This window comes from Channa argus, chromosome 19, assembly GCF_033026475.1.
Source record: "Channa argus isolate prfri chromosome 19, Channa argus male v1.0, whole genome shotgun sequence".
Taxonomy (NCBI): Eukaryota; Metazoa; Chordata; class Actinopteri; order Anabantiformes; family Channidae; genus Channa; species Channa argus.
The window spans coordinates 3315788-3339507 of record NC_090215.1 but is presented as its reverse complement, the minus strand read 5'-3'; the positions used below and the strand labels follow the sequence as shown (position 1 = coordinate 3339507).

At 39.3% G+C, this 23720-nt stretch overlaps 1 protein-coding gene across 3 annotated transcripts in view; it reads left to right on the top strand.

Annotated features, from left to right (window-relative positions):
- The window catches only part of LOC137104680 (matrix metalloproteinase-16-like), a 72785-nt gene that overhangs the window by 16255 nt on the left and 32810 nt on the right, over positions 1 to 23720 (top strand). For 2 of the 3 annotated variants that reach the window (XM_067486259.1, XM_067486261.1), the window contains exons 2-5: positions 2000 to 2148; positions 3010 to 3024; positions 3203 to 3325; positions 7745 to 8049. In XM_067486259.1, the coding sequence (XP_067342360.1) occupies positions 2000 to 2148; positions 3010 to 3024; positions 3203 to 3325; positions 7745 to 8049 (592 nt within the window). The remainder of the gene's footprint in view (positions 1 to 1999; positions 2149 to 3009; positions 3025 to 3202; positions 3326 to 7744; positions 8050 to 23720) is intronic. The other variant, XM_067486260.1, reaches the window with a different exon arrangement.

The window sequence follows — 23720 nt, the reverse complement described above, 5'->3', positions numbered from 1 at the left end:
TTAAGGAGGCAGGTGTGAAGAAATCGAACTCTGGACACATGCATTAGACATTTTGACCGTAGTTCGGCTACGTGCAGACGTGTGCTTGGGCAAAGTTGCTCCCAGTGGGTCGGGTGAGCACCTTGCATGGCAACGGCTGTGTGTACTGGATGGGTAAATGAGAAGCAGCATTGTACAGTGCTTTGGATAAAAGCCCTTAAAACTGTTGTATTAGTAGTAAATTAGTTTCAGCTTGATGCACCTATAGTACAAAGAAGCAACAACTGAGTGAGTACAGTATTTAGACGTTTTCCAGAATTGGAAAACGTGCTTCTTCCCCTCTGGATATTATATCAATAAAACAATGTATTTCTAAAAAGTCTCCCATAATAATACTATTTCCACCGAACACCATTCATTGTGTAACCATTTGCCACTGCACATACAACATGCACATCATTCAGGAACCTTTATTTATTACCACCTTTATTTTAAAGTGGGTTAGTGATTTTAAGCACCCAGAACCAAAAACTCACAAAGGTTTATATCTTTTACGGCTGTAACAAGCCTATTTTTTGGTCTCAGTTTTTGTCTCACAGTAACTGTTTGCCTTTTCATTACATTGTCCTCGCTTCCTCTCGCGCGTGAATTTCACTCTCAGTGTGTGTTGTCCTGAGCAGCAGGCTTCCATAATGACTGAAGCAGCTCCACAACATTGTGTACGAGATTTCACAGCACAGGTTTGAGGCAGCGTGACAGCTCTGACTTCATCGGCTTTTACATTTCTAGTCCAAGGTTTTAGTGTCGATTCTCTACACTTCAAACAATACAATTCAGTGTTCACTTCATGCCTATTTATTAATTGGCTTTGTGCTGTTAAATGGCGGGTTTAGTGAATGTGTTTACCATTTTTATGATGAAGACAAAGAGAATACAGAATGGCTGGGACTGTCCAAATCCCTGAAGCTTTTCTGTGGGAAAGCCCGACCTCCTCTCTCTTCTCTGGTCCAAAGATCTGAGCTGTGATTCCTGCTGGCCGGATTTTATAGGGACTCTGAAAACCAAAGCCTTTTCCCGACAAACCAAATGACAAATAACTGGTATGGAGAATTCTCTCTCTCTCTTCTGGTGCCGTTTTCCTTACGCAAATAGAAAAAAGATCTGTTGAACACTCATTTTCATCTTATTATCTCCAGCTCTCAAATAAAGCTGTATCCTGATGCCATTCAAATTGTTTTGTAGGTCACATATTACAGGGAGCATTTTATACCTTAATTTATTCAAGGGAATTCAGCTGAGTTAAATGTTCTCTTTTAAGTGATTCTTGTGCCCAAATACAGTAGTATAAATTTACAGCTGGCAATCCAGGATCTCTTACTGTGACACTGTTGCTACCATCCTGGGCCAGGTAGGGGTGAAGTGGTGGTAACACCTTATTCCAGACATATTTATTTTCAAATTGCTCAGTGTTTTTACCTCTTTAGGTCCATTTATTTAAAGAAAAAGTGAGAGATTTTGTCCAACATGATTTCAGATGCTGTAGGTAGTCAACTTAAAAACAGGTACCTCGGTTTTCCCACATGTATCAACAACCTCATTTACTAATGTGTTGTATTTCTTTTACCTCGTACATTTCATTGTCAGACTTGATAACTCTCTCAAATCTTGTCAGTGTGAACAAATAGAGAATGCAATTGAACAGGTGTAATGGGAGGAGTTTTTACTGATAGGTGAATTATTTATCCTTAGCAAATAGCCAGATCAGTCATTTCCCTTGTTTCCAGTCTTCATGCTAAGCTCAGCTTATATTTCTAGCTTCCTCTTTTCTGTACAGAAGTGACTACGGTGTCCATCTGTAACTCCTGGCAACAATGCAAATGAACAGCTTTACCAAAACATTTAACTACTCAGCTACAATCAGCCTGTCGTGTTTTACCTCTGCATCATAGTTAGTTTGATTAAGCGAGTCTTTGCTCTAACATCTAATATCCCCTCTCCGTTTTCACCTTTTTGTCCATAGGCATGGCTCCAGAGATATGGCTACCTCCCACCTGCAGACCCCAGAATGTCAGTGTTGCGTTCTGCCCGAGTCATGCAGTCAGCTATTGCTGCCATGCAGCGCCGCTACGGTCTCAATGTCACGGGGACTCTGGATAGCAACACTGTAGAGTGAGTCGCACTCCTTCATACCTGTGTGTCTTTAGAATATAATGGCTTTCTTTAAAGAATATATACAAGTGGGTTGATGGTGTTAATATTGAAAAGTAAGAAAACCAGCTACGTGCACATTTATTCTCAAAGCTAAATGTAGCAGCTGTGTAAAAATGTAATAGATAGTGTTCATTTCTTATATTAGACTGGACAAATGACTGAATGTTGTGTCTGTGAAACAGAAACTTTACATGAGCTGTAAATAATAGGTGGAAGGTAAAGTGTGCATTTAAACTACAAATGAGTGATTAGATATGTGGTTTTTAGTTGTTTTTGACATCTAGACACAAAGTTACACTGACATGGTTTAAGACGGGCCTTTTAATTTGATCAAAGGGGCCTTTTACAGAGAGAACACCTCTGTTGTCAGATCAAAGGCTGAAAAATGCCAAAGTATGAAAACTCAGTGGAAGAGAAGATAGAACAGGGAGCATATTTGGTTTCAGTAAGGGTATTAGTAGATGATAAAACCGATGAATCGTAAGAGTCGTGAAATCCTGCAGAAACAACACTTAGACATTCCTGTTTTTAAATTTAATGTAGCCCAGATTTGACCCCGTTTTCACCCTTAGGCTTTACTCAGACATCTTCTGACCTGCAGATAAGTAAAACTGTTCACTGACATTTGTCCCCACAAACACCAAAATATCATATATGCTACAAATAGCAGCAAGCTCAAATTGGCCGGTGAACTGTAACATGTAGTGGCCAGCGGTGCTAATGCAGACTAACAGCTGTCCAACCATGGAGCTGAAATGTGATAATCTAATAGTATAACCGCCCTTTTTGTCTTCCCTGTGCTTCTCTTTGTTGATGTAGTGATAATACGATAAGGTGAGGCCTTTTTTTATATAAATATTTGAATGTATACTGTGTACGAAATTTGAAATATGAAATGGCATGTTGTGTGTTTAGTTTAAGTGCATTATGTGTGTTGCTAATTAGAAATTATAAGAACTTGTGCTGATAATATCTTTACCTTCAGTGTTGACGAGTGAGTCCTTTCCTGTAGGTGGATGAAGAAGCCCAGATGTGGGGTTCCTGACCAGATAGGTGGTGCATCCAAATTCAGTGTCAGGAAACGGCGGTATGCGCTCACAGGACAGAAGTGGCAACACAAACATATCACATACAGGTGGGCGGATTTGGATTTATCACTATATTTAGAGTGTAGTTGTAATTAGTAACTACATATGTAGGGAGTGTGAATACAGCATTTCATAATTGCTCTAACCATCCCAGCTTCCACAGACCAAGCTTTTGTCAAGTTGTGAAGACAACTTCTTCTGTTTACTCGCTTCATCCTGCCTCAACATAGCAACCACTGTAATACTCTGACCAAACATTTGGGTCTTCTTTTGTATTTCCTCACATCCCCCTTCTGGAGCAAAAGAGCAACAACTGAACACAATCGGTGATATTTAGATTTTTAAAATGTACAGAAAGCTCCAAATTCTCTGTTGATTTAATGGGGTCAGCAGCATAGATTCTGTAATATAAATGCATGCCCCCAGCTCCAACACTTTATTTTTGCTCTGCCTATAGGATAAATGTATAAGCGGTATTACATGCTGAGTGTAATCTAGCAGATCAGTGACCTTCAGCTGAAGTTGGACTGTATATCACTAATGGCAAAACTGGCCAGATAGAAGAGCACTTTTCTTATAGAAACATTGCACTGGAATTGGATTTTATTGGTTGGTGGTATGGGAGCCAGCTTTATGTGTGATATGAAAAGCAAAAGATAACTGGAGGAGTGGAGATGTGGGAATGAGCAGTGTTGGAGGGGAATCAGCTGCAGAGAGAAAGAAATGAGCTAAGAGGGGGAAACCCCAGTGGAAGGCAGAGGGTGCTCTCTGACAAATTAGGCTTATGTAATAGGATGGGAGCCTTTTGACAGAGAGAGTGTGTGTGAGAGAGAGCGTGTTTTCTCATGGCTTCATTGTCATTCAGTAGTCAGATGTGCCTGCAGCCCCTTCGTTAATTCCACATTGCAGCAGTTTAAATAGTTAGAAAATGTGGCCTGTTATTGTAGGTCGTGTGCTTTGTGGCTAATTTCTTGAAAACATTTCTCATAGTTTTACTGCGAATCAATGGGTATATGCATGTAAATTCATAGGATATTTGTGAAAGATGCTGATGCAATTCGAATCAGATTACAAGTTTTTGTTGGTAATGATAAATATTCAAAATGCAACTTAAGCTGTCAGGAGCATGCGACTCAAAATCAATCAACTCTGCTCCACCCAGAACTCCGTGTTCTGTACGTACAGCATCTGCTGTACGTCACCGTGATTCATCAGCACTGTAGGAGGTCATTGTCATAAAATAATAATACAATTGTTAAGCATGCTTAAAAAATTACTAATCAGGTGGATATCTATAAAATTCTCTAAATAGTTGATGAATGAATAGAATGATGAATTTATTAATAGCATATATCTTTGCATTTCTGCCAGTGCTATTCAATGAGTCTAAGTCACAGGAGGTTTCAGCAGCACCTCTTCACATCATGATACGTTTTTGAGCATATTTCTTCCAAAAAAAGCATTAGAAGGTTTACTTACCCTGTCAAAAAAGGAAACCTATGTACTAGGTAAGTAAAAATAGTTCATAAACAGGTGAATATCTATCCATGGTTTGTACAAAGATTAAGACAAGGAAGAAACAAGAAACGAGCAGCGAGAGGCTCAGACAGGTTGTAACGAAGCCCCAAGTTAAACTACAAAGTCCAGCTGGTCAAACGTGGGATAGATGTTTACTACAACACAGTTTGGCTGTTCAACTGTTGTCTTGTGAAAGAATTTCACTTGCCTGTCTTATTGTCTAACCAGTGTGTAGTTTCATCGTAACTGATAGAAGTGCCAGGACTACTACAGTTAGTTTGGTTATTAAAGCATGTGCTTGTCAGTTGTTGGGTGTGACATATTTTTTTAGGACTAATAAATGATTAATAGTGCACCTTTACACTTGCTGAGAAATGCTTTTATTGGTGAATCTTTTAAATTCTTTCTCCCCTAGAAGTGTTTTTTCTTCCAATTAAACCAAACATGCTCAAAACTTAATCTTAAAAAAAAAAAAAAAAAACAATGCTGGCATTTGGAAAATATAACAAATGCATATCGGCCCCAGGTGTGTGCTGGTTTTCATGTAGTCACATACAGTACTTGCTGTGGGGAGGCACTAATTAGGTTTGGCATCCCTACTGTTCTCCCTGCATGCAGTTACTACTGTGGCACATGAGTTTTATCCGGAATCATTATCACCTCCCAGCGTGGAGTTTAATATTTGATATGGCCTTAGAGCAGGTTGGGATTGTTTTTATTTGTTTGCAGCTTCTGCCTGTGTGTGTTTTTTTTTTTTTTTTCCCTTTTTCCATCTTACCCTTAAAATAGAACACACACTCAGCAAATTGGTTAATAGAGTCAAATGAAACCATCCTTTCATCCCTCAAGTGGTCACAGTTGTTGCTGCATTCACACAGCAGGACATGGACATGTATTAATGGAGAACCCTTGGGTTGTGTTCACTTTTGACTCCATTTTAATATTGGGAAGAACATTTTTGCCTATGCAGAGTCTCTCTTGGTTACCTGTTAGTGTGTTTCCTAGGTTGTATCACACTTGTGCCTGCATTCCACAAAAGCACTTTAGAGGACAAAAGGACCATTTGTGTTGCCGTCATAGTCTCAATCAGGCACAGATTTACTTTCTCAAGAGCCAAACGTCAGAATTGCAGAGCAGCTCTTCAGTTGATAATCCGGATTGTTTTTGCAATTTAAGGGTTTGCCAGTCCCCATTTTGAGATGTGAGCATTCATTACTCACACACCTTTCGTCACTTACAGCAAACCTGATAGCAATCAGTGGAAAGCCATCAAAATATGGTTGTTGCTGCATTCAACTCATGGCCATGCGGATTGTGACTGAGTTCCAACTGATCAGTTGAGTGGTGCGAAACTTGTCTGAAAGATGTGTTGAGAAGACACATAGCATTGGTTGCATGGGTTTCAGTCAGTCTTCTTTAATGAAAATGAACATACCGTGTGTATGTAAAAATACACAACTCAGTCTTAATATCTTGAAATAAACACTAAATTGCAATTTGTAAATTCTTGTAGAAATTATTTATTCTTACATGTTTTATGGTTTTACCTCTCATATTACCTGTTTTCATGTGTAAAGGTTTGCCATCCTTTACAAAATCAATTTATATTGAGTGTAAATATTGGTTAGTAACTGGTTGTGACCTCTCCTGGAAGTTTCAGCAGGCTCCTGCATATTAATTAGCAGCTCCTTGATGCCCACAAATTCTATTCAGTATTTAGGAAATCAAATATTTCTTCTCTTCTTGTCAGGGACCTATGATCTGCCTCTGTGTGTAGGTTTGACTTTAGGAAAGCAAGTGATTGAAGAATGACCCCACAGAAATGAAAGGAATTGGATGAATTTGTAATAATTGTTGCTATTTTAGCATTGCAAAACCCTTTAGGGAATGAAAGATGTAGTGTATGGATGTACTGTACCTTGCATTCAATAGCAAGTTCTTAAATTATTTGTTCCTGTTATGGAAAAAGACAGAAACGCTGCAAAGAGCTGAATTGAAAAACGAAACACAGGAGAGATAGTTCAGACAAAGAAAACACAATAGATGGGAGGAAAAAGAGAGGACACTCTTGGATCAACTTTAAACTCCTGAAATCAAACATAAGAGACAGAAACAGTAATTGGCACAGTGTTTGTCTGATGTGCATTTTGCTTACTCAAAACTTTTATGAACTGAGCATCATCCACACTGTGCCATCTGCACAGTTACACATACTGTAGAATATTGTGCGTCTAAGTTGGAGGATGTAAACTACACCCATCTCTCTCTATCCCGGGAGGCAAACCAAATTTTAATAGAGCGTGACACCGAGATATTTACGGAGCGAATAAAGTGGAGAGAGGCTTTCCTGATTGCCCAAACCAGGCTGGGGTTCTCAGCAGGCAGTGGGCTGTTGATAATCCTTAATTAGAAAATAAATTCCAGAGGCAGGAAATTGTCCTTCCTCTCCACACCTGCAGCCACTCAAAGCCTGCAGGGGAGGACTCAGCTGTTTTCTCTCACCAATTGCTCCATTTAGCTCTCTGTCGGTGAACAGGATGAGCGTGAAATGGCTACATGGAGGGAAAAAAGTGTTAGTGACAGACGCTTGCTTTGTGTGTATGATCACATATATTGACACAGATTGACATGCAGTAGTATACTTGTGATCCTTTGTCACGTTTCCATTGTTTTACTTTGCCTGTAAATCAGTATCTAGCAGAAAGAGCTGCTCTCGCTTGTTTCACAAAGAATTTGAAGAACCCACGAGTCCTATAAGACCCATTTACAAGAAATGTGCTCATCCTGACATTGAAGGAGAAGTCCTTATTGGAAACAAACAAACAAAAAGACAGGGACATCTGGGGACATGGGCACCACAGGAAATTAGCTTGTTTCTTGAGGATTTTTCAGAGATTTCAAAGTATTCCCAGTGTAACTTTTCAAACCTTTATTTCATGTCTCTGAAGCATAAAGAACGTGACGCCCAAAGTGGGTGCTGAGGAGACGCACGATGCCATTCGGCGAGCCTTTGACGTCTGGCAAAATGTGACGCCGCTTCGCTTTGAGGCTGTGCCCTACAGCGAACTGGAGAGGACCAAAAAAGACGTCGACATCACCATCATCTTTGCTTCAGGTTTCCATGGCGACAGCTCACCCTTTGATGGGGAAGGTGGCTTCCTGGCCCACGCCTACTTTCCAGGGCCAGGCATAGGGGGCGACACCCACTTTGACTCAGATGAGCCGTGGACCCTGGGTAACCCACACCATGATGGTAAGCATTGATTAGTATATTTACAAAGTCCAACATGTTAATGAAAACAATTTCAGCAAATTAACCTCACATGGGTCAATTGTAGAAAGTACAATATATACTTATATTTAGAATCAAGCCTCTGACTAGAGGTCTACTTATGTGTAAAAAGCTGATCTGACTGGAGACCTGTAAGGACGCTTGCGGTGGAGGTGCCACTATCAGGTCACAGCCACTGTCTGAATAGAAGGATCTATTACACTAAAACCCTGCAGAACAATCTGATATAGACCTGTGGGCATCTTGATACCACAGAAGACGGCCCACTGGAGGACACCAGGACAATAACAATGCTCCCCTTCGGTAGAGCCGTGGGTACGCGCTAGCCTTCTTAGTTTAGATGCCATGTCTAACATTGTAAACAGTAGATTTAAATTTTAAGCCAAACCTGCCATAACAGTCAACGACCTAAAACTACCAGTGCATTGCATGGTCCTAGATATCATACAGTCTAAATAGATTATGTTGAGATTTACATAAATAGTATTACAGTAGTACTGTTTGTACAAGTACAGAGTACAAAACAATCATGTTACTAGTTGAAAAAAAAAGTTCTACGGTGCTTATGCTTGCAAATTATGCAATTTATGTGCAAAACTGTGTGTTATTTCCTGTCCTGATGGTTCTATCCCGAAATTGTCCTCATATTGGACATTGCCAGCAGGACTGACCTAAAACGTTTGGACTCGGCTGAATTTGACATGCTTAAATTAGTTCTCTAAAAAGAGGAACCTGATGGTAAACACTCTTACCACAGCCAAATCTGGTCGGACCTGAAGAAGAGCTCGGCGATATGGAAACTTAATCACCTAAAGTCTTTTGATATCAGTCGATATTGACTATTATCGTGAAATAATTTAAGTTGTTAATTTTTACTTGAATATGCTTGAATGTAGCTCAGTTGGTAAGGCATTCATCCACGTACCACAGGGTCAGTGGTTCGATCCCTGGTCCCGGCTATAGTGTCTCTGGGCAAGATACCGAAACCCCAACATTCTCTCCCCAGCTGCGCAGTGCCGGTCCAAGTAACCGGTAGTAACTGGGGAGGGTTGCGTCAGGAAGGGCATCCGGTGTAAAAAAATGTGCCAACTCAACATGCAGACAATGATCCACTGTGGCGACCCTGACCCTGGCAACCCTCATGGGATGAGCCAAAAACAAAAAATTATTTTTTACTTGAAGATACGGACAAACTTACGCACAAAATTACTATTTTGACACTGTTGCTGGTCTCACAACTAGTGTTTCCACTACCTATTCGTTAACAACTTTCAAAGGAGTTTGATTCACATGCCATCTTGTTGACCAATTTCCAATGACACAGGAAGCTCAGAATACACTTCTTCTTAAACTATATCTGCTCTCAGTGAACCACTGACTTCTGTGCTCTGCTAACAGTTGTGATTAATTGCAGATTATACATGCTCAAATTCGGTTTTGTTCATCTGTTTACTGCTGACTTAATTTCTGTTCTGGTGTGATTTCGGCCTGATCTGTTGCTAGGTAATCTCTCTATCACTCTCTCTCTCCTGTGTCTGTCCTTCTCTCTCTCTCTCTGAAAACATCAAAGCCTACTAGCAGAGATCTCCCTTACAGTAATCATATCACCTCTCACTCCACTCTGAGCTTGTGCCCCAGCTGAGCCCTTAGAGCTGTGCAGCTTGTTGGGCTGTGTGTAAGCCTTCAGCGCAGTCTGTACGTCCTTTTGTTGTGCGAGTTGTGTGTCGAGCAGCTGCGTTGCTGTTTAGTGTTGGGATGAGATTCAACAGAGCTGTGTGTGCGCGTGTGTGTGTGCTTGTTTGTGTGTGCATGCATATTGCCTCCAGTATGGTGATGACAGGATTTTGTACGAGAGTAGAAAGAGACAGAGAAAAGGATAGAGGATGAAAGAAAACACTGTAAAAGAGACTCAATACAAGTCAAGTTAAATATAGCAATGGAAGTTGAAGTTACATGGAAGCCTGGTATATTTTCTGACTGGACTTTTGTCGCTAGAAGAAAGCATCTCTCACAGTCTAAAGGATTGCTGTTTTTCCCTCTTTGAAATCCTCATTAAATCAAAGAGCCAAGCCTGCCCTGTGGTCCCCAGACACAGCTCAACGGGAGTCATGGCTGTTACTGAGTCATGAGTCGGTACAGTGTCAGAGAAGACTGAGTGAGAGGGACGAGGAGGACACACATGAGAGAAACGCAGTAAATTAGCACCAGGAAGGCGCTAACAGAAAAAGAAAAAAGGGGATAAGAGAGAATGGCAGAGTATCTCTAGATAAATATTGGAAGTTAAAGAGCTCATAGGGGAGACAAACGAAGAGAGAAGGACTGAGAGAGCAGCATAGCGAGGAGTGAGGAAAGAGGAGATGAGTGGGAGATGTTGAGCACTATGCATTGGAAATAGAAGTGAGGAACTTGCTATTGAAGGCTGAATTTTAAGTAGTAAGTCTAGGGGCTTTTCATGGCTTTATGGGCTGTATAATATCTGGTGAAGGACTTTATTTAAGACTTTTGAGAATGTTTTGTTTGATTGAACTGACAAGAATCATTTCAGCAGGTTAACGATATCAGAGTACTGTATATTAATTACCTCAAAGATGTGTCTGCAGTTTTTACCACCCACATGACAAAACATATATTGACACATATGTGCACATGTGCAGGTGATGATGCATTCTGAGCATGTACACACACACACACACACACACACACACACACACACACACACACACAGCCTGTGTTATCATCTCTGCTGTCTTGCCGCACAGCAAGGAGAAGCAGCTGTCATTGAAAGCCATGATTCACCCCCTTCAGTACACACATACAGACACACATGTCTTCTACCCCTCAATGTAATATTAATACAGCCCTGCTGTGGCCCACACTGCTGTGAAAACATCCCATAATGCACTTCTATTACACACTCTCCAACTGGCTCTCTTGCCAACTTATGAACATGCACTGGCTGAAACCTGACTGCTGGCCGTGGCAGGAGGTGTTCTTATTCCTGCATTAGGACAGTGTTACTCTGAGAGAGAGATTTCTGAAGGCAGATACAGCTTAAAGTATTTTGTGCCAGGATATAGAATATCTTGAAATTTCACAATTCCTATGCCAAAAACTACTACTGTACAACTATCGAGTACATCTGTATCCCTGCCAGGTTGTTTTTCGTCTTGGCACGGTAGCCGAAAGCTCTAAGGCATTGTGCAAATTTTGGCAAGCGAAAACTAAAAATCAGTTAGAGTAGAGAACAGTACTGCAAGTGTCACTATTAATAAAGATTTTTGCACACAGTCTACCATTGATCATATGTTAAAATGTCTGAGTCATCAGTGGAACATCACAGCAGTCTGTCCTGCTGTAATACACAGGGCCTTTCATAATGCAATAACAAGTTTGATTCCTAATGTGTAGAACTAAAGCTGGACTGATTCTGGATTTTTAAGGCCCGTATTTTAATCAATATATAATTTTGTCTTGTTGTTATTGGCAAGATAAGGATTTTACAAGTGCCTGCAAGTATTTGACTGGCCCTACATGTTAAGGTGGACAGGATCAACCAGTCCACTTGCAAACTGTAAATTCAAGGCACTGTTCTTTAAATGATGATTGTACACAAAGCAACAGGAGAGCAACAGGCCTGTGTGTCTGATGATCTGAGTGATTATTTTAGATCCTCACACATGTGAATCAGAGGCAGGCTCACACATATACTGACCTATAGTAAGTGCAGTACTGTCCCAGGCTACAGTGCAATGCATTCAAGTAACGGTTTTCTAAATCTTTTTGTGTCACCTGGTTCCATTCAAATCAATGTGCTTTATGTCCAGAAGGCTGCTTGACTTTTTCAACTAAGGGAGGAGATGGAATTAAAGAGTCACCACCAGCACTGATCCCATGTCCCATCTTCCACATGTGCAAGGATGCATGCGTTCAACTTACGTTATACCATGTGTTATTATTTAGTCAGATGATAGGCTCACTTCTGAAGTATTTAAAAAACATGCACATGGACATTTGACATTGTCTCAATTTCTCTGCCAACAGAGGTAGATAATACCATATATTTTCAGTGCACTTTGTTTTAGGGCTTTGTAATGCATCTATCATTCATCTCCTCTCTCACCCCGTATTCCTGCTTTGGAGTAAACAGCTGGGAATGATGTAATTTTGGGACAGAAGACAACATGTCTTTTATGTCTGTAAAAACACAATGAACAGAGAGAATAAACAGAAAAAGATGAAACGAAATAAAAAGCCAGTTACAACTGCACACGCACAGTATAGATGTGCTCCTGTCTGGTAAGCTGCCTGTGCAAGCGATATCTAATCCCCCCACGCTGTTGTTGGGAAGGATCAGTCGTCCCGGCGACCATTGCCAGCATTGCCCCCGTTGATAATGTTGTTGTATTGGATGATGACGTCACTGGCGCTAACTGGAGGATTAATCTGCATCTGCATGGAGATAAACACTTGGATACACATGCTGAAGCAGTCACACCCATGCACTCACATGGTGTTCACTTACACCACAACAAAAAAGTATCTGATCTGAGGAATAGTTTAAAAAAAAAAACTCTTGATGGAAGCAAGTAAAGGTTTCTCAGGGTGCTGCATATTTTAATTGGTTTGCTTCCACTTAAGGCAGAGTTGGTCAGCTGCCTGTTGGCTGCTTACTTACTGCCTGATCACCTTCGTCAAGCAAGTAATTTGACTGTATACATAATCACCTAAGCCAAGTAATCAGAATCCCAATCAAGATACGCACCTTCATTAGTCCTCAGTATGTTAATGATCTTCCATAGTCAGTCGCAAACTGCAGGTGTTTTATCTGCAAAGAGAAAGTTTTAATACGCTTGTCAATATAGGAGCTGGCATGTGGCATTGAAGGTACTTAGCAGGTAATGCTAATGAACTGCCAACTGAGTGAAAATTAAAGGCCTCATTTATTTCTACATCTGTAAAATTACATACTGTAGATTTAATATCTATGTATATGTAATATAAATAATATAATTGTATCTACACAAAATAAAAATAAAAAATCCTGGTATGAATCACTGGGCAATGTTTAAACTAAATACAGAAGTCACTGTTGGTCAGGATCCTGATCAATACTGATCCTTTTTTCTTCTTAACCTGAGCTGGCTCAGTAGTATAGGTAATGGAGAGAGGGGGCTTCATGGAGGGTGCTACAAAGTCTGCCAGAACTTATAGTTATAAAGTAATGACACAATAAACGGTTAGCATAACACACAGACAGCAATTGATTTAGCTTAATCATACATATTGGCAATTCAATAAACCCATTGTAGTTAACAAATACTGTCTACATGGTCACTGTGGACAGACAGACTGACAGCAGACAAACTGCATGGTGAACACCACACTTATTTCTTCATATCTACTCATTTTAAATTGTAATCATTACAGTTAACATTACTCTCTTTTTATTTGTATTTATATACTCAAAATCAACTCAGAATATTAACTGTGTTACTATAGTACTGATATTAACTGTAGTACTGATATACTATATCATTACTTTTTGAAGTACTGTTTTTACATTCTCAGCACATTTTACAATAGCATGATAATACAAATAACTGGTCACTATATTCATGATATTAAATTATAATTAAATATTAAAATAATTACAATTGTGGGTGCGGCAGTGATCCAGTTAGTAGAATGGCCCCGCTCTTCCTGAGAACATGTCGCAGTTTCCCTGGGCAAGACACCAAATCCCCAACAGCCCATCCCCATCGCCCAGCATTGCAGTGCCGGTCTCAAGCCTGGTAGAAATTGGGAGGGTTGCATCAGGCTAAAATGATCTAACATTATTTCAAGTTTGTATGAAGTAATTTATCAGATAGCTGTTGTTCTGATCAGCTGAGAAACACAACTAACAAACACAGTTAATGAACAGAGGTATTTGGTGTCAGCTGTAGCAGCAGCAGCGAAGAGATGCAGGAGGAGGACAGCTGGTTCCAATTTGGATCCAGATCCAACTTGGAAAAATACCTGGATTTATAAAACTCTGTGGTCAAACAAATTCATTATCAAACCTTTTATTAACTTTGTTTAATTTAATTGGTCTTATTTGGCTGTCTCTGAACTGACCGACAAATATTAAGAAAAACATAACTGATGGTGTACATTTCGCTGTGAAGCCTTATATATTTGTGGGACTCAAGCCCTCATCAAATGTAACTGAGCTGTGAACACTGACAAATCTGATGATTGATCTAAGCTCACTCAACAGCACTTGCACTGAAGTTTTAGAGTTAGAGTGACAGTTACAATGTAAATAACAACTTTATTCTTAATTACACTGTAACTTAAGACCTAATAAGCAAACAATATATGTTAATATAAATAGTGCAAGTGCATTTCTAGAGTGACCAGGGGGACTACAGCCATCTCGTTCCATATATGATGCTGGTCATTCGGCTTCTCTGGATGCAAGAAGAACGACGTTATTGCACCTATTACAGGACTTAAGAATTATTTGCTGAATTATAAATTTTTTTATTATTATTTCAATTCAGTGCCAATTCTCAATCTCAAGGCACTTTACATAATAAAGTCTGGATTATCCAGATGTGTATAGAAAACGCCAACACATCCCCTTTGAGCAAGCCCAAGGTAACAGTGAAAAACTCCCTTTAATTGAAGAAACCTCCAGCAGAACCAGGCTCAGGGTGGACGGCCATCTGCCTTGACTGGTTGGGGTGAGTGGAAAGAGCAACAAGAAGCAAAAACAAAACATTGGGCAGATTGGTAGGACCAGTAGCTGCACACCAGAAAACACACAGCTCCAAAGCTGGGGACACCAGCAGAAAGGGACAGAAAAAGGGAGACAGAGGAGGAGAGGGACAACTAAAGGAGAAAAACACAAAGTTAAAGTCATACAGTGTTGGGAAATAAAGGAGTGAGAGGAGAGGAGAGAGCGAAGAGAATGAAAAAGGAGCTCAGTGCATTGGGAGGTGGGTCCCCAAGCAGTCTAAGCCTATAGCAGCATAACTATAACTAACTATAACTTTTATTAAAGAGGAAGGTTTTAAGCAGAGACTTAAAAGTAGAGAGGGTGTCTGCTTCCTGAATCTGAACTGGGAGCTGGTTCCACAGGAGAGGAGCTTGATAGCTAAAGGCTCTACCTCCCATTCTACCTTTGGATATTCTGGGAACCACAAGTAGACCTGTATTCTGAGATGGAAGTGGTCTACTGGGATGATATGGTGCTATGAGGTCTTCAATATATGATGGAGCCTGACCATTCAGAGCTTTATATGTAAGAAGCAGGGTTTTAAATTCTATTCTAGACTTAATTATTACTTCTAGATTAATTTCCGCCATGCGTTCCACACAACAAAAAACATTCTCCCTCACAGCGAAGGGATAATTCACCATAGCTACTCTATTAAATGCTGATAAAAATTGTATTATATAAGTAAAATATGTAGAATATTCTTTTGAGCTTTATTATGAAGACACAATGGACTTCATTGACTAAGTTAAATGCATTTAATTTTTCCACTATTGCACACACATGATCATGTACAGCAGCACAGGTCCTGAACTGCACGGTCCCTGAACACCTTCCACACATTCTGCCAGTCCGATCGTCTACTTTCTTAACATAAAGTCCACACACAGGCAAATGAAAGGTTTGCTTACAATGAATAGAATGGAAAATATTTGATTTGTAGGATATGGCATGTACTTTGCGTGTAGCACAATTTGTGCAATACTCCCAGAATTTCCACAATAAATGGTAAATTGCTGTGGTTGAAAATGTTGCTTTGCACTCTTCTAGAAGAAATTCAGACTAACATGTATATGCTAGTGGGGTGGTGGCAGCAAGATGTGAAGATTAGGCGGAACAGCAGTTGGTATACTTGGTAGCCTATGCATCATTAGCAAAGGTCACTGAGAAAAACATTTAATTGTCAGAATCTCATTTTTAGTCATTGCTGACACTGCATTTTCTGATAAAATGACAAATATGGTTTCAACTTCACTAATGAGATCATTAATTCTGTAAGGAACTTGTTAGTTAAAGTGTCTCTGTAACTGACTGAGTCTGTACTCAAAGACTGTTTATGAAGAAAGATGATCACATGTTGGCTGATTACTGTACGTAGTTACACAACTCAACAGTTTTACCTTTTGCAGGATACCATTAGGCCAGTTTACAGAATTGTGTCTGTATGTATGTTAAGAGTTTTACAAAGACAAAATCCTTTTTTAGAAATACTAACAGACAGATTTAGCCATATTCCAACACTCCCTCTGTCTCTTGTTCAGTTCATGTTTGTAAATCTTTAGTGCTGCTTGAAGACAATAGAGTTTATAGTCGAGGAGAAAGATTTGTTTGAACAGTATTTATATCAGCAGACAGTTGCAACATAATTACATAGCAACTGTAACTTACATCCACTTTCTGTATATACACATTTAGTATAGACTGAATAACTGAGGCACTTTTAATGGGCAATACAGGAACATATCTCACCCTTTTTTCATGTTATGTTCCAATTACCCAAATGTACAGTGCATTATTAGTATTACTGTAATTATTGTATTTATTTTTTAACTTTGGGATGAATAAAATAAATAAATACAATATCTATCTGTCTATCTATCCATCATAATCACATTTTGTTCATATTACAGTAGATTTCCAGTTGACAGAAAAAGTAAAAAATGGAATATCCACAATCTTGCACATTGTAAATTTGGAGATGTACTTGATAAAATACTATATACAGTATACAAGACAGATCAACATGCTTGTTAATTTTTTACAGAATTGCTTAACATCCTACATGATTTGTGAAATGCTTTACTTGTTTATAAATCCTACAGGTCGATAATAACACTGTTAAGTAATATCAAGTCTGTAGGCACCTTCAGTGCAGTTTTATTTCTCAGTAGTTTTTCTCTTCCTGCCTTTGAGCTTTGAAAAGAGAGAGTGAAATATTAAAAAGAAAAACACTAACTCACACGGTATGTCCCTGGATCATATTGTGTTTGTATATCAGTCTTTTCATCTCATTTTATCTCACACTGTAAGAATTCACACATTTTCGTGTAAGGGATTGCACAATGATAGCTGCTAGTATTATTTTAGCCATGATGGTGCACGGCGAGAGACAACAGCAGTGTGTGGGGGTGTAGGTGATCGGCCGATATCCCGACTGAGAGTGCAACATCCTTGAGGGCAAAATAGTGAGACTTGATCCTAGATCTCATACAGCTGCCCTACATTCCTCGGCTCCTTGGCTTTAGAGACTGATGGATGAATAGCTGTGAGGGGTCAGTGGATGGAGGCATACTGCAGATAGATGCATAGGAGAATAAAGTAAAGGCGTAATAGGTTCCAGTTGGGAAGAGTAGAGGTTGGATGGGAAAATTGAACCGAGAGTGTGGAAAGATGAAATTTGATTAGATGAAACATGTTAACAAAGGTCAGATCTGGTTGCAGAGGCTTTGCTGGGAGGCAAAGCCAAAGATTGTGAAGGGATTTAGTGTAAACACAGAATAAGGGAAAAGGTGGAACTGAGATAGAAAGCATTTGATTGTCCATTCATCAGCTCTCAATGTGTCATGACCAGTTTTGAAAGTGAACGTATCTGTAGAAGCCAGTTTTTTGTTTGACAGTTTTCTTTTTTCTAGGCTCATGTGTGATTTATCACAAGGTCATCTTGTTGGGCTGAGGCTGCTGTGTATTTCTTTGTGAAAAATTACAACGATGCAAACAGAAACAGATAAGACAGATTCCATTTTGACATTCAATCACACTGTGGGCTGATGGGATTTTGCAAAAAAAACAACATGGCACCAGAAAGAAAAAAAAGTTTCATCACCACCACTGCATACCATGACTGTACACAAACACCCAGCCTCACCCAGGGTGACTTATAAGGCCTGGTATGCCTTCGATGCTCAATAACATGAGATGTGGGCTAGACCTACACGCGGGAAATGAGAGATTCCAGGCTTTATTATTTTCTTCACCCTTGCCCCTAAAATAAAACCGAGGATAGAAAAACACAACTGTCACCAGGAGGAAAAATACGGCAAGGATTTATGTTCCTTTGCATTGGCATTGGATAACGTGGGGCTGGGTGGTTAAAGCACTCAATAACAATGGTGATTGGCTGAGAAATGATGTCTCAGGATGCGCCTGACATTAATCACCTGACTGACTGATAGTTGTAGGAGAAAGCTTAGCTCCCTGTCATCAATCAGTTTATCATTCACTTCCAATCCACTAATTTGGCTGCACATTTTAAGTAGTTTTCATTTTGCACAATTCTATCAGCAGGCAATGAAAGGAGGTCAGTCTTCAGGTTCTTAGTGGTGGGCAGTGCAGACATTGTTGAGCAGACTCTCTTGAGTCAGGGTGTTTGAAAGAAGGAAAATAAAAATAGAGAAATTCAGAGATAGAGTAGGTGGACTACAAGAAAAAAGGTGGCAAGGTTGAAGAGTAGCAGCACATATGGTGTCCTTGCAGGATTATTTTTAGGTTGCTACTCCTGCTGGGTGATATGGAGAAAGCTGTGGACTCTCCTACCAGTCTCTTTTACTCATTTGTCTCTCTTTTTTGTGTCATCCAGACTAGATTATTGCAATGCTTTATTTTCTGGCCTCCCACTCTTTAACACCAAGAGTATGCAGTTGGTCCAGAAAATTGATGCTACAGTGTAAATAGAACTTAGGAAGTATGAACATACATAAGTATGAACACATTCTTGCTTCACTTTGTTGGCTTTATCGCCGTCTAAATGGACAAGCGCCATTATTCCTCTCAGATCTCGTCCCTTTCCTCCCTTCTCACTTGAAACAATGCAATGCGCCAAATATTAGATGATATGACTCCCTGGAAGTTTTCAAGTGTAGATTAAAGACTAATTTGTTTCCTCTCACTTCTAACTTTATTGTGGCCAGGCCATAACAATCAGCATTACCCGGATTAGTAGAATACTTTCCACCTGCAAAGATTGCAGTGTATATTTTGCAGATGTTGGAAATAATGTGCCTGTATGTTGTTTGGATAAAGTTTTAGGAGATTTGGTCACTGAGTCTGTACAGTGTCATTGCCTTTTTAGGCTTCTTATCATGTACTTTGATCAGTTAGTCTGCTGCTGCATGTTATTTTGTGTCTGGTGGTTCACTCAGGTTTTTTATATTGATAGGGACAAGGACTCAGTAATGTAATGGGGCGGAATCATTATTTTTCACTAAGAATGTTGACCTCCTACTTTTGAAGTAACCCACAACATGACCTCAACATTAAAGCTACAATATTAGCTTAACTAGCAGTAGACTACACTACTGCTACTACTACTACTACTACTATTACACTACTGCTGTGGTAGAAGTGCTCCAACTGCTGTGGAAGTATCAAATACATATCATAATAAATAATTCTGCAACACTTGAAAAAAATAGAACAGCAATGCTCACTTAAAACATTTTACACGCAATGATCTCTGCACTGTTAAGGTGAAAAGAAACATGTCATCTGCATAGAAGATGGTTTTCCTTCTTTTAAAAGTAGAAGTAAATATATATTTATATACTGTAATTATAAATGAGATCAGTTAAAGTCACAAATGTGTACTGACAAGTTACAGCTTAATATTTATGTTTTTTTCTCTAAGCCCTTATTAAATGAAAGCAAATTTTTTCTTTCTTTCCATCCTTACTTATTTTTTGTCTGTCTCTGTCATGCTATCGCCTCTATGTTGCTGCTACCTCTGCCTCTGTCTCCCAAGAAAACAAAGAGGGATAATCAGATCCTTTTTTTTTTTTTTTTTTTACCACAGGAGCAAACCATTATCTTTTACTGAAAGCATGAGTATGTTTGAGACCCGGGAACATTCAACATGGCTACATTTAGGCAGACAGTAGGAAAAGTACTGATGGTTGGTTTACTGTAAATATAACAGTTTGTGGGAGGACACGGGAGGTAAAACACCAGAAAAACCTACACCAAAACAAAGTCTGCTGCTGAAAGAAGTCACTCTCTTGTAGATGCTTCTTTGTCTCAGGGATGCAGCATTGCAATGGCATTATATGAGGTATTACTCATGTCATAGAAGCTGGCAAATATAATTGATGCAGTAATATATAATGTAATTTATAAATATATTTTTTTCATCCCAGTATGTTTGAGGGGCAGCAGTTATTGTACTAGAGATTTTTTTCTACCTTATGCATTGCTTCTCAGGCAATATACAGGCTGTCATAAGTTATTGGTTGATGTTGTTGGTGCTGTACTGTACATGAGCTGACAGGAAAAGCTGCAGAAACTATTCAGTAATGAAAAAAGTACAACAACTTTGTAAGTAAGTAAAAGGGTTTTTATATATTCACCACTTTCTGAAACTAAATATGTGCCCTTCCTATACATATAGTGTCATTACAGGCCATTACTGAAAATGTAATTCCTTTACAGAATAAATCTTATTAAAGTGGAGCAAGACACTAAACCCCAACATATTTGCTCCCGGTGAGCGTTGGCCAGCTGCATAGCAGCTCCCCCATCGGTGTGTGTGTGTGTGTGTGTGTGTGTGTGTGTCTGACAGATTGTGAGTGCGAATGGGTGAATGAGAAGCAGCGTAAAGCGCTTTGAGCACCAATGGGTCGAAAGGGATATTTAAGTGCAGACCATTTGCAGACAATAATAAATAAATCAATAGATCTTTGGGATAAGACATTTTTAGATTTTGCTGCACTGAGAGATGGTCACATAAGAAACATAACAAAATGAGATGCCGGAATTAACATTCTTGTTCTGGCAAAAGCTACATATTTCATTAGAAATGTGGATCTTACATTTCTGTTAATATTAGTTGTGACCATAGCACAGGCATTAGGCATTGGTTACTAAATGACTTGACCATTTACAGTAGATCAGCCTTTCTAGGATTTTGCAGATGTTTTTGTGATTATTGCAGCCTAAAATGGCTAATTTTGCAACAGCTCTTCTTAAAAATTGTAATGCTTGTTGCAATGTTTTATGACATTGCAAGGTTGTGTATCAACAATGGCAATATTGAAAACTATACATACAGCACCTCTGTGGAAATGGTGGTTACATAACCATAGTAGTTTAATTAAACACAAAAACTATGAGCACCACTTTGGAGAAAGATAGAGGACTTAAATAACTGCTTTCACACTTTGGAAAGAAAAATGAAATGAAGAGAAAGAAAGCAGAGATATCCGCATGCGTTCCGGCCCACCAAGCTGCCACTAGAAATAGACAGCCGCCTACTGACAGGAGCATCAACTTGCACGTGGGCGGCAGTACTCTCTTCCGCCCCCACACATGATCACACACACACAAATTGTGCACTTTGGGAGACTTGCCCTCCCACCAGTCAGTCAGATGCTCTCATAACCTCATATTCATAATCCTTAGCACACAAAAAGTGTAAACAAACCTGCTGAGGGTACACGTTGTTCTGTGAACACACATTTCAACATTTTTCACTTGTGTATGTTTTTTTTTTTTATTTAAAAGTTGAAATAGCCATATCGGCATACCAGTCATTCATTGCTTAATAAGGGGGGGGGGGAAGTTTAAAAACAACTTTGCAAGCTCTATGCATACACAAGAATCAATCAATCAAACAAACAAACTGAACAAATAACTGAGACACTTCAATTCAAATAGATTAGCTGGCACAGGAATGACCTGCTAATCAAAAATCAGTGTTTGGACCTTAGTGTGATTGGTGTGAGACACTCAGTGCTATGCTAATTAAACAGCTGATTGTATATTTCTCCGTACCTTAAAGTCTGACCATGACCGTGATTGATAATTCCTCTGTTCTTGTTGTGACTGAACCTTTCATTTACCTTTGCGCACAGGTAAAATGCTTTGGCACACTGCAGCTTAAACATCACTGAAATGTCAACCTTTGTTACTGTTTGGAGCTTTTCTATAAACCCTCACATTTACTTTTACTACTTACATTATGACCTTAAGCTAGAATTTATGGAACAAATCCATACATTCAAACAAAAGCAAATACATAAAGTCTTTGCCTTTGTTGATCCAGTCAGGTTAGAGTTAGTTAAGAGACCACTAACTGTGTTTACACTTTGTAGTCCACCATATATTAATGCTTTTAGCCAGATCCTGTTAATCTGGAGATTTCCATGTAAAAAAGTGGTGTGTTCAACTGTCTGTTCACTTTTTCATATGCTGGTGGTGCTATGAATAATTGGATCATCACTGTCTGTGCATTGCATATGAGATGGTTTTCTGTTAGGTTAACGGATTTAAAGTGTCAGTGGAGGTGCAACCATTACAAGTAGAAATGTCTGTCAAAGTGAATAGAAAAATGCTCTCGACACAATGTGACTTTTGTAGGCGCTGAAGGTAGGAAGTTTGTAGTGAAAAGGGTAATAAAAAGTTAAAACTGAAAAAACTCAACTTCTTTCTGAACTTCTATTTGTCTGTTTGTGCCTGTCTGTCATTGTCAGTTGTCAACTGTGGAAAAGCAGCGAACATTTTCTTGCTTTCCTCCACAAGAAGAACCAATAGTTACAGAAGTCTGAGATGTAAAAAGCCATATGTTTGTAAAAGCTGTAAAAGTGGGTCATCAGTTGCGCGCTGCATCTTCTGCAGGATGTTAATGACCTGAGGAGGGTCCAAATCAATGCTGTATAGGACAGACACTGTTATAAGTGTAGCATTATTGAAGACATATATCAAATTACTTATATATTTTAGCATTTGCAGCTTTGTAGTTTCCTACAAGATTCTTTTACAGTTCTGTCTAGTTCACTGGTACAGTTTTAGTGCAGAAGTTAGAAAGTCCATCATTTTTGTGGTAACATTACTATTTACTGTGTCTATAGTCACAGCTGCAGGAGTGTGCGTGCACACTTGTGAGCGTACACATGCAGACACATTATTAATGATTAATGATCACAATGAAAATGTACACCATTCCTGTTCCACTCACAGGTGCTTCACAGAGATAAACATGACAAGCATAACGGATGTCCTCTTCTTGGCAGCATTTTGTTCCTCCTTTCTGCTGGTTTATTTACCTGAAGTCCACTGGAATTGCCAATATTTGGATCCCTGGCAATGTTCCACACAGAGAATTTCAGTGTGTAGCAGGCTCTGTAAATAAATAATTGCTCCAGTGTACATATGTTTCTCCCACCAGCCCTGGTTTTATTCTGTGACAAGCTTGAGAGAATTAAGTGTAATTGATTTAAGTGTTGCTTAACCAATGTCAATAGCCTACAGCCGGGGAACTCTGAAAGTGTGAAACAGGACTGCAGGTGGAACAACTGAGATGAAGGCAGGGGTAGCTACTATATCACATTAGTAACAGGTTAATCAAAGCTTCCACTGGTCAGTCGGGTGTTTTGCAATATCAGACAATCACCTAATTGATCATTTAATTCTTGTAGTACTGGCTGGTGTCTGGATGTACAAGTAAATAATTAAACTGACGTGTACACTGGGGGTCAGTCCAAAAGAGGACATTTTGTAACATTTTCAAACCAATTTCCTGATGAAAATTCTTGTAATCTGACATGTGGAAACCTTGTGGTGCAGTAATCTGATATGGTGAATTGCATCAACTGAGTCAATG